The 11,472-nt window shown below is 56.4% G+C and overlaps 1 protein-coding gene across 1 annotated transcript in view; it reads left to right on the top strand.

The window, feature by feature from the left end:
- The first annotated feature begins 4,852 nt into the window (after positions 1-4,852).
- SHISA7 (shisa family member 7) overlaps positions 4,853-11,472 on the top strand; it is a 7,310-nt gene continuing 690 nt past the window's right edge. Inside the window, exons 1-3 of the mRNA XM_026457573.1 lie at positions 4,853-5,523; positions 6,970-7,124; positions 9,690-9,839. Coding sequence (XP_026313358.1) covers positions 4,853-5,523; positions 6,970-7,124; positions 9,690-9,839 — 976 coding nt within the window. The remainder of the gene's footprint in view (positions 5,524-6,969; positions 7,125-9,689; positions 9,840-11,472) is intronic.

Raw genomic sequence — 11,472 nt, 5'->3', positions numbered from 1 at the left:
TGTGGTGTGTGTGTGTATGTGTGGTCTGTGTGTGGTGTGTCTGCATGGATCACTGAGTTTGAGGGAAGGTGTGCCACTGCTCCTGCTCTCCCTCCCTGTTCCCCTGCTGGAGTTGTCAATGGCCTGGAGCTGTGTCTCTCTGGGTGTGTGCACCACGTGCATGCTGTTGGAGGAGCCAGTGGGACTCTGTCAGCAGAGGGAGAAATAGTGTCCACGGAGCCCAGCGGAGGCTTGGCACAGAATGGGGAGTGAGCAGAACTGCCAGCCCATACAGCAGCCTCTGTGCAGATGAGACAAAAGCACCCCCCACCTTGCCTAATCAGCTCTCCCAGGTCTGTGGTTTGGCAGGCAGATGGCACCCTGGTGTGAGTTTGAAAGGGGCACTCCTTACCCCAAATGGATGCAGCCCCACTAGCACACGCCCTGGGGAGGACAGCCCAGCAGGATTTCAGCCTCTCAGCCAGACACCCTTGTGCAGTGCACGACCTGCCCAACCCTACATGGCAGCCCTCAATGAATGAAGGAATCCACAGTGCTGTATGCATGTGCCACTTCCGGAAGGGATGTGTCTCTGTGTGGGGGACAAAGGCATCCATGCTGTACAGGTTACAGTGCTCAGAGACCTGAGTTCAAAGCCCAGCCCCACTCTTTGGGCACCTTAGGGCTCAGGCAAATGATGGGACCTCTTGGAACCTCAGAGTACTCATCTGAAATGAGTGTGTCAATACACATATATGTGGCCCGCAGAGATGACAGCTAGGAAAGTTGCAAAGCAAGTGAGGAAATGGGAGCATGTCTGGGGCTGCTGTTACTGCTAGGACAGAGAGGCTGGCTGAAATGACATGCCAGGGACCCCCTGAAGGAAGGGAGAAAGGAGGCAGGTCAGACCAGGATCTGGTCTTCCCAGAGGAAGGAAACAGCAGGTGCACAGGCAGGAAGGTGGAGTGTCTTGAGCATGAATTTGGAAGGTATGAAGGGAAAAGGAAAGGAAGAGAAGAGGAGCTCCTGGCAGAGTTGGGATTTTATTCCAGGTGTGACGACACGGAACCAGAGTGTGGACAGGGGAGTGGTTGATGCCATTTGACTGTTTCCTTTTTTTTTTGAGATGGAGTCTCACTCTGTCACCCAGGCTGGAGTGCAGTGGTGCGATCTCAGCTCACTGCAACCTCAGCCTCCTAAGTTCAAGCGATTCTCCTGCCTCAGCTTCCCGAGTAGCTGGAATTACAGGTGCCTGGCTCATTTTTGCATTTTTAGTAGTGACAGGGTTTCACCATGTTTGCCAGGCTGGTCTTGAACTCCTGACCTCGAGTGATCCGCCTGCCTCGGTCTCCCAAAGTACTGTGATTACAGGCATGAGCCACCATGCCAGTCCCTATTACCTTTTTAATTGTGGGAAATACACCATTTAACCATTCTTAAAGTGTCTGATTTGGTGGCATTAGCGTATCTGTGAGGTTGTGCAGCCATGGCCATTATCTAGTTCCAGGGTATTTTCCTCACCACACGAGGAAGACTGGCACCCATGAGTGGTCACTCCCATCCCCCGTCCCCAGCTGCGGGCAATTATTAATCGGCTTTCTGTCTCTGTGGATTTGACTATTGTAACATTTCATATTAGTGAAATCATACACTAAGTGAGCTTTATGGCTGGACTTTTCCACTGAACGTCATGTCTTCAAGGTTCGTGCATGCTGTGGTTTGTATCTCAGCTTTTGGTACCTGTTACGGTTTGTTGGGCGCTTGCATTGTTTCCAGTGTTTGGCTGTTGTGCAAGGTGCTGTCATGAACATTCAAGGATAAGTTTTTGTGTGGACACATGTTTTGAATTATTTGGGGTAGACACGGCAGAGTGGAAGTGCATGGTAATTCTAGATAACTTTGTTTTATTGTTTGTTTGTTTGTTTGTTTTTGAGACAGAGTCTCACTCTGTTGCCCAGGCTGGAGTGCAATGGCATAATCTCAGCTCACTGCAACCTCCACTTCCCGAGTTCGAGAGATTCTCCTGCTTCAGCCTCGTGAGTAGCTGGGACTACAGGTGCACACCACCATGCCCAGCTAATTTTTTTTTTTTTTTTTTGTATTTTTAGTAGAGACAGGTTTCATCATATTGGCCAGACTGGTCTTGAACTCCTGACCTCAAGTGATCTGCCTTGGCCTCCCAAAATGCTGGGATTACAGGCGTGAGCCACCGCGCCTGGCCCAATTCTAGTTAACTTTTTAAGGGAGCGCCAAACTCTCTCCCACAGTGTGGGTCAAGCCATTTCTAAGACTCCCATCAAACACCCAAGTGGACATGTCCAGTGGGCGGTGGGGTATTCTAGCACCGGGTCAGGGGAGGGGTCCAAGCTGGAGCTGAAAAGGAAAGCTGAGGCCGCATGCAGGAGGGCGATGGAGCTCACTGACGCTCTGGAAGGTTCACCTCCCAACCCTCTGCCCATCCCCACCAGCAGCAATGTCGACAGCGGTGTGGTCCCCAGACACACACGATGGAAAGAGACGTATAATAGAAAATAACACCGAGGGATATGTATTGACTCAGTCCCGTCCACCCCCTCCATCCCTTTATGCTGCTTTCATTTCTTCACGGCTTCCTTCATCGTTCCTTTATATTTCTGCACAATTGGCGTCAACATGTGTCCCATTCATTTGTGTCCATCTGCTGACTGTCCCCCCTCGCTAGCACGTAAACCCCCGTAAAGGCAGGAACCTGTGGGCTTATTCACTGCTGCATCCTCAGCCCAGGGAGGCTGATTAGGAGACATTTATTGAATGAAGATGTGCAGAACGAATGCACGTCCCGCGCATCATGCCGGCTCCTGGGAAGGTCTATGGCAGCCTCTGTACAGCTCGCTCAGGGCAGGCGCTGTTCAGATCAGGTTCTTGCAGACAGGAAATGTAAGACTAAGACTCCATGGGTAGTCACCCCAGACCCCTGGGTTGTTCCTCCTGCAGGTAGAGCGCAGACGTTTCCTTCTCCCGGAACCCGAGGCCAGGCATCCTTCCCACCCCTGTCATCCCTCTAGGTCCACGGGGGTGGGGGGCGTGTCTGGGACTTGGCTGGACTGTTGCCATAGAAACAGCTGGAAGACCTGCCCCCTCCCACCACCACCACCACCAACTCCCACCTCTCTTCTCCATCACCTTTTCTCTGTCTTTTGAGACAGGGTCTCACTCTGTCAACCCAGGCTGGAGTGTGGTGGTGCAATCACAGCTCCCTGCAGCCTTGATCTCTGGGGTTCAAGTTATCCTCCCACCTCAGCCCCCTGAGTAGTAGCTGGGACTAGAGGTGTGCACCACCACGCGCGGCTAATTTTTTATTTTTATTTTTTTATTATTTTATTTTTTGTAAAGACAGGGTTTTGCTGTGTTGGCGAGGCTGGCTGGTCTCTTGCTTGAGCGATCTGCCCACCTTGGCCTCCCAAAGTGCTGGGATTTACAGGCATAAGCCACCGCACCCGGACGACCCTTTTGCAGCCTGTATCTCCCTTCTGAAATAGTTAGCAGCAGCAGCAAACACTTTCTTATTTCACCTGCAATATGCCAGGCACTGTTCTAAGCTCTTCACACATATTTACTCAGTTCATCCTCCTGACCATTCAGAGATAACCATCCTCATCCCCATTTGACAGACGGGGGAACTGGGACACAGGTAGCTGAGAGAAGAACCTGTCAGTGTCAGGCAGCCGGCAGGAGGTCCAGCCAGGTGATGAACCGCCCTGCTGTGGTTGTGGTTCAGCTGTGGACAGAGACACTTCCAACCTGACACCATAAGCATGGTGTGTGTGCGTGTGCGTGTGTGAGAGAGGAACGAGACAGAGAGAGAGAGCACGCGAGAGAGCACCTGAGATCCCTTGATTACCAGATCTAAATAAAGGAGAGAAATTGGCATTTGGGGGCACTGAGGACCATATGGGTGTAAGTCAGTGGTTCTCCATGGGGGCCTCCTCCATACAGGGGGACTTGGCAATGCCTGGAAGCATCTTACATTGTCACAACTCGGGGGAATGTGGTGCTCCCGGCATCAAGAGGGCGCTGCTAAACATCCTGCAGCGCTCAGGACAGGCTCTCACCACAAAGCAGCATCGGTCCCGGAATGTCAGTGATGAAAAACTGTGCACTGCCTCTTCCCACTTGCCTGGTCTATAAACTCAAATTCTCAACTTCTCTCTCTCCTCCTCCCTCCCTCTCCTCCCCCTTCTCCTCCTCCCCTTCTTTTCTCCCTCCTTCCTCCTCTCCCTGACTCCTCCTTTCCCACCCACCCCTCATCTGTCTCCCTTCCTTCCCTCCCCGGCCTCCACTCCCCTCCACACGCTCCCTTCCCCTCCCCTCCCCTCCCCTCCCTTCCCCTCGCCATCCTCCCCTCCCCTCCCCGCGAGCGCCTCCCTTCGGCTGCCTCCCCTGCCCTCTCCTCTTCTCCGCCCCCGTTTCTTCTCCTTACATCGCGCCTCGCCTCGCTTCTCATCCTAATGTCTGCACACCCCTCTGGTGTCTGTCGACCCTCCCAATCGCTTCTCCCGCATTCATCTCTCGCTTGATCCCGGTTCTGTCCGCCCATGCTCATTTCTCTCCCCCCAGCCGTGCCCAGGCGCGTTTCCATTGCTCTCCCATCGTCGCCCACCGCGCGTGGGGCGGCCAGCTTGGGCCCACGCAGCTCAGCTCCCTCCGCCCTTCCTGCCTCCTGGAGCCTGTTGCTCCCCACACTCTGCCGCCCCCCGCCCGCCCTCCCCAGCCTCTCTGCCCACCCTTCTCCACGCTTCTCACCCTCTGACCGTCTCTCTCCCGCCCAGCGCTCCAACCTCTGCTCTCGTTCTCCCCGCAGCCTGGCGACCCGGTACGACCCCCTGCACGCCCCATGCCGGCCCTCCTGCTCCTCGTACTCCTGGCCTCTAGCGCCGGCCAGGCCGGGGCGCGCCCGTCCAACGCCACGAGCGCCGAGTCCGCGGGCCCGCTGCCCGCCCTGCTGGCGCACCTGCGGCGCCTGACCGGGGCGCTGACGGGTGGCGGGGGCGCAGCGAGCCCGGGCGCCAACGGCACGAGGACCGGCCCCGCGAGCGGGGCGGGCGCGGCGGCCCGGGCGCCCCCTCCCGCCGAGCTCTGCCACGGCTACTACGATGTCATGGGCCAGTACGACGCCACCTTCAACTGCAGCACCGGCTCCTACCGCTTCTGCTGCGGCACCTGCCACTACCGCTTCTGCTGCGAGCACCGTCACATGCGCCTGGCGCAGGCCTCCTGCTCCAACTACGACACGCCGCGCTGGGCCACCACGCCGCCGCCGCTAGCCGGGGGCGCCGGGGGCGCTGGGGGTGCGGGCGGGGGGCCAGGGCCCGGCCAGGCCGGGTGGTTGGAAGGGGGCCGGACGGGGGGTGCCGGGGGCCGCGGGGGCGAGGGCCCCGGTGGCAGCACAGCCTACGTCGTGTGCGGGGTCATCAGCTTCGCCCTGGCCGTGGGCGTCGGCGCCAAAGTGGCCTTCAGCAAGGCGTCCCGTGCGCCCCGGGCGCACCGGGAGATCAACGTGCCCAGGTGCGTGTGCTCTGGGGCGGGAGGACTGCGAGCCTGGGGCGGGGCCCAGCAAGGGAGGTGGAGCCACCCGAGGAGGAGGGGCTACGGGGATAGGGCATCGTCAGAGACCCAGGTGGCGGCCTCCGGCAGAGCTGAAGGTGGGCAGGGGCTGAGAAAGCCGCGCCAGAGCCGACCCGGCTATTGCAGAGTGATGCAGGGAGCGGGAGAAGCTCAGGCTCTCATTCATTCGACATATATTTCTTGAGTACGTTCCGTGGCCCAGGAGCTGGGGATACAGGAGTGAACAAAACAAGGTCTCTGCCATGGTGGAAAAGCCTAACTTATCCAAATCCAAGTTCACGGCCTACAGGCTGTGTGACAGTGGACGGGTTACTTAACCTCTCTGTGCCTCAGTTTCCCGTCTGCACAATGAGACTAATCATCGTCCCCACCTATTCAGATTGTAATTAACTGAGTTGATTCGTGCAGAGTCCTGGCACACCGTAAGTGCTCATTAAATATCAGTGGCCCAGTCCGTAAGCAGGCAAATGCATGTGCTGTATAATTTTAGATGACTGCTGTGAAGAAAATCAGCGGAAAGTGTTGAGGGAGAGGGCGCTGGATTAGAGGAAGCGATCCGAAAAGGCCTCTGAGCAGAGACCCAAAGGGAGGGAGCGAGCCACGCAGGGATCTGTGGGCGAGAGGTTTGGGGCAGGGGAACTACGTGCAAAGGCCCTCGGTGGCCTGTAGGGCAGGGAAGTGCCAGTGCAGCTGGGGGCGGTGGGCAGCAGGAGGTGAGGAGAAGCAGGTGGGCCCGGGTTTATTCTGACTGTGATGGGGCCACTGCAGGGTCCTGAGCTCAGGCGTGATGCCATCTGTCCATTTTAAAATTATGTGAGCTGCGCGTGAGACTGGGTTGTACGGGGCTAGGGTGGGAGGGGGGAGACCCGTGAAGGGGCTGTTGCAATGATCCAGGTGAGAGATTTCAGAGGTGGTGAGTAGTGGTCCAATCGGGATATGTTTTGGAGGTTCGATCCGTAGGATTACTGAAAGGTATGAAGTGGGGGGGGGGGGAAAGAAGAGTCAAGGTGATTTAATGTTTGAGGTCCGCATCACGGAGTAAATGGAGCACCCTTTGTTGCCATGGGGAAGGCTGCAAAAGGAACGGGAATGGGGTCCCAGATTCAGGGTGGGGTGAGCCCACAGGGAAGTGAGAGGGACCACAGAAGGGGTGGGGTCCACACGAGTTAAGGCAGCAGCGCTTCAAACAGGAAGCGTGGCCCGAGAAAGGGGGTCGTTCGAGGGGGCGTGGCCAATGAGAAACAGGAGTGGCCAATGGCGAAAAAAGCAGGCTGAGTGACAGGTTACCCAAGGGCGAGAGCAGGGAGTGGAAAGAAGCCTGGGCCCTCCCTGTACCCCTGCCACCCCCAGACTCCAGGCCGCTGACCACCTCTCTGCCACCTTTAGAGCTCTGGTGGACATTCTGAGACATCAGGCGGGGCCTGGGACCCGCCCAGACCGCGCCCGAAGCAGCTCCCTGACCCCGGGGATCGGCGGTCCCGACAGCATGGCCCCCAGGACGCCCAAGAACCTCTACAACACCGTGAAGACCCCCAACCTCGGTGAGTGGAACGCGGGATCCGGCGCAGCCTCCGTCTCTGGCCACGCACCGCCGAGTCCTGCGAAAGGCGGACGGGGGCTGGGAACTCGGTAGAGTGCCAGACCTTCTCCTTGCCCTCCTGTGGGCTCCCGTGGGTGGGCTCCATGGGCACCTTGGTGATGTAGGTTTAGACATTCTCAAGCCCCTGGGCTCAGTGTCAGACCACTCAACAGCCAACTACACACAAAGGCTCAACTACCAAATTCGAATTTGTCAAGAGCCAGACCGACTGGGTTTGAATCCTGACTCTGCCACTGTGTGACCTGGGCCAAGTGACTTCACCTCTGTGGGCCTCAGTTTCTCCATCCGTAAAATAAGAAGCATAACAGTACTCACTTGATGGGGTTATTGTGAAGAGCAAATGAATTGGTGAGACAGGTGTTTAGAATAACGTGTAACACAGACAAAAATACCATGTTAAGTGTGGGCTATTGCTGTTGTTAAATAGATATAATTATATCTTTAAAATATGATATATCATATTTAATATATATTACTTAAATATGATCTATATCATTATAATTTATGATGAGTGCACCAGTGGAGAAGTCCAAGGAGCTGTCAGGGGGACCGAGAAGATGTGGCCTGGTTTGGGGGCAGGAGGGCTTCTCCGAGGAAGAGGTATTTGAGCAGAGGCCTGGAGGAGGAGAGGAGTTACTGGGGCTGGGAAGCTCTGGGTAGCAGAGCTTGTGAGGTGGCCAGACTTGAGGCCAGGGAGAGGGTGGCTGGTGACCTCAAAGAGGGCCTTGAGTGCCAGGCTGGGCTGAGGAGCTCTGCCTCTGTCCTGAGGGTGATGGAGAGCTGCAGAGGAGTTCGAGCAGAGGAGAGCCACAGTCAGCAGTGGGTGGAAGAACTGGTCCTCTGGAACCCATGCGAAGGGGAGAGATGAGAGGAAAGGGGCCCAGGAGGAGGCTGGGATGATGGTCCAGGCAGCAAGAGGACGAGGACGGAGCTGGGGTCAGGGGTGGAGAGGAGAAGAGACATTTGAGCTGGATCTTGAGGCAGATGGGAAGAAGGGCTTCGAGGCAGTGAGAGCAGCATGGTGGCATGTGCAAAGGCCCTGTGGCAGGACCACACTGGGCTCACTGGAAAGAGCAATGTGGCTTGAGGGAAGGGATGGGAGATGGGGCTGCAGACATTCAGTGGGTCCAGGTTTTGAAGCCTCAAACACCATTCCTGGGTTCAACTTTGTCCCGTGGGTGATGGCGAGCCATGGGAAGGCTCTTGAGCAGTGGAAGGGCAGTTACTTCGGTGAGGCTGATCATGGAGATGGACGGGCTGGATGGCCAGAGGCTACTTTGGCGATCCAGGAGGGAGAGGACACATCAGGGCAGAGATTCGGATGTCAGGAGGAACCAAGAGGACATGAGTGGGAGGTGAAGGGAGGTAGCAAGATGACCCCCTCAGATCTCTAGCCTGGGCACCAGGAAGAGGGTGCTAGGAGCTTGGGACAGACCACTTACCCATCCCTGAGCCTGTGCCCACTCTTTCCACCTTTAAGACCCCCAGCCTCAGTTCATGTGGCCAATGGCATGGGTTGATCTGTGGAGCTCTAATGAGGTCCTGCATGTGGGGCCAACCTTGGGGCCAGAGTCCTTCCCAGAGATCAGGGCCGCGGTGCCAGCTGGGAGTCAGCGATGGCAGTGACGTCACCTCCCTTCTCGGTCCCCCCAGATAATCTGCACCACAACTACCTGCACCTCAACGTCAACAGCCCCAAGCACCACGCCGCCACACTGGGTACGGATGAGGGGCTGGCTGCGGGAAAGAGCAGGGCTCCTTCCCTTGCGCCTTTGTGTTGGGCCAGCCGTGCCAGGTGCCCAGTATAGAGCAGGAGTGAGACCGCTGTGAGCTCAGTCCTCATGGCGCTCACGGTCTGGCCAGGTCACCAAGTGAGCCTGTCTCCTCGTGTGGACGCCGAAAGTGGTCATCTCTCTCCCACATGGTTGAGGAGAAGGTGCATGGAGCCTGGGGCCAGGCACTCAGTGAATGCTGACACAAGCCCGGTGCCCCCCTCTCGGGGCCCTCTTCCCCAGCATCAAGCCTGTCTCCTGGAGAGGAGGGGGTGGGGTGAGAAGAGGGAGCTTGAACTGCTGGAATTATGATGGGCTACAATCTCAGATTTCTAACTGCCCAAAGAACTGCTGGGTCTGAGGGAGGAGGGGCTGGGGGCCTGGACTCCTGGGTCTGAGGGAGGAGGGCCTGGGGACCTGGACACCTGGGTCTGAGGGAGGAGGGCCTGGGGACCTGGACGCCTGGGTCTGAGGGAGGAGGGACTGGGGACCTGGACGCCTGGGTCTGAGGGAGGAGGGGCTGAGGCTTGGATTCCTGGGTCTGAGGGAGAAGGGGCTGAGGCCTGGATTCCTGGGTCTGAGGGTGGAGGGGCTGGGGCCTGGACTCCTGGGTCTGAAGGAAGAGGGGCTGGGTTTCTGGACTCCTGTGTCTGATGGAGGAGGGGCTGGGAACCTGGACTCCTGGGTCTGAGGGAGGAAGCTGACTGACCCTGGCCCTGCCCCCTCTAACCCAGACTGGCGAGCCTTGCCGCCGCCCAGCCCCTCCTTGCACTACTCCACGCTGTCCTGCTCTCGGTCCTTCCACAACCTCTCGCATCTGCCCCCGTCCTACGAGGCTGCTGTGAAGTCCGAGCTGAACCGCTACTCCTCCCTCAAGAGGCTGGGTGAGTCCTCCTAGCAAGGGCAGCGGGGCGGTGAAGGGGAGGGGGCGGGGCCAGAGTCTGGGTTCAGGACCATGGACAGTGGCCCAAGCGCCTTCCAGTGGTTTAGATTCTCTCCCAGGTTTTACTAGCCAAGTTCGTTCTAGAAGTACCTGAGGTGCTTTTGTATCAGAATCACTTCTGGTTTGTTTGTTTTAAATGCAACCTTCTGGTCTCCCCTCCCAGGACTTATTGTATTCATCAGGACTTGGACTTGCAATTAATAGAAATACAACTTAAGTTAAAGGAAAAAAATACGTTGACTTGATCATGGAAAGTCTACAGGTCACCAGATTGCGATGTAGCTGCTGTGGGGGCCCAGGAGCTGTCTCTTAGCTCTCTACGCAACCGGCAGGCCTCGTTTTCAGACAGTCTCCCCTTGTGGTGGAAACGATCGCCCTGCAGATGTTCAGGCTGCCGTTCTACCAGCTCAGGGACCCTGGCAGAAAAGAGTCTCTCGCAACAATTCTGGCAAAAAAAAAATCCCAGGCCTCGATGCCACTGGTGCAAGTTGGGCCGCATGCCCATCCCTGAACCCATTCCTGTGACTCTCAGAGACATTTTGCAGTCTGTGGCCCATCTTTGGCAGTGGAGCAGCCTTCAAACATCTTAAACTGAGAGCCTCACTAGGAAACACTTTTTCTTCTTTGTTACCATTATGTTTTCAAGACAGGGTCTCACTCTGTCACCCAGGCTGGGATGTAGTGGCATGATCATAGCTCACTGCAGCCTCTACCTTCCCAGGTTCAAGCGTGATCCTTCCATGTCAGCCTCCTGGGTAGCTGGAACTAAGAGCTTATGCTGCCATGCCTGGTTAATTTTTGTATTTCTTGTAGAGATGGGGTTTCACTGTGTTGCCCAGGCTGGCCTCAAACTCCTGGGCTCAAGCAAGCCACCCACCTCAGCCTCTCAAAGTGCTGAGATTACAGGCATGAGCCACTGTACCCAGCCAGAAACCATTTCTTTTTCTTTTTCTTTTTTTGAGACAGAGTCTCGCTCTGTCGCTCAGGCTGGAGTGCAGTCGCATGATCTCAGCTCACTGCAACCTCCGCCTCCTGAGTTCAAGTGATTCTCCTGCCTTAGCCTCCTGAGTAGCTGCGATTACAGGTGCCTGCCACCACATCTGGCTATTTTTGTATTTTTAGTAGAGATGGGGTTTCACCGTGTTAGTGAGGCTGGTCTCAAAGTCCTAACTTTGTGATCTGCCCGCCTCGGCCTCCCAAAGTGCTGGGATTGCAGGCATGAGCCACTGTGCCCGGCGTTTTTTGTTTTGTTTCATTTGGCTTTTTGTTTTTTTGAGACGGAGTTTCACTCTTGTTGCCCAGGCTGGAGTGCAATGGTACCATCTCAGCTCACTGCAACCTCTGCCTCCTGGATTCAAGTGATTCTCCTGCCTCAGTCTCCAGAGTAGCTGGGATTACAGGCATGCGCCACCAATCCCAGCTAATTTTTGTATTTTTTATAGAGACGGGGTTTCACCACGTTGGCCAGGCTGGTCTCGATCTCCTGACCTTGTGATCCACCCATCTCGGCCTCCCAAAGTGCTGGGATTACAGGCTTGAGCCACCGCGCCCGGCCTAGCTAATTTTTTTTTTTT

The sequence above is a fragment of the Piliocolobus tephrosceles genome, chromosome 21 (assembly GCF_002776525.5).
Source record: "Piliocolobus tephrosceles isolate RC106 chromosome 21, ASM277652v3, whole genome shotgun sequence".
NCBI lineage: Eukaryota > Metazoa > Chordata > Mammalia > Primates > Cercopithecidae > Piliocolobus > Piliocolobus tephrosceles.
The sequence above is the reverse complement of the archived record's forward strand: the minus strand, read 5'-3'. Positions and strand labels throughout refer to the sequence as shown.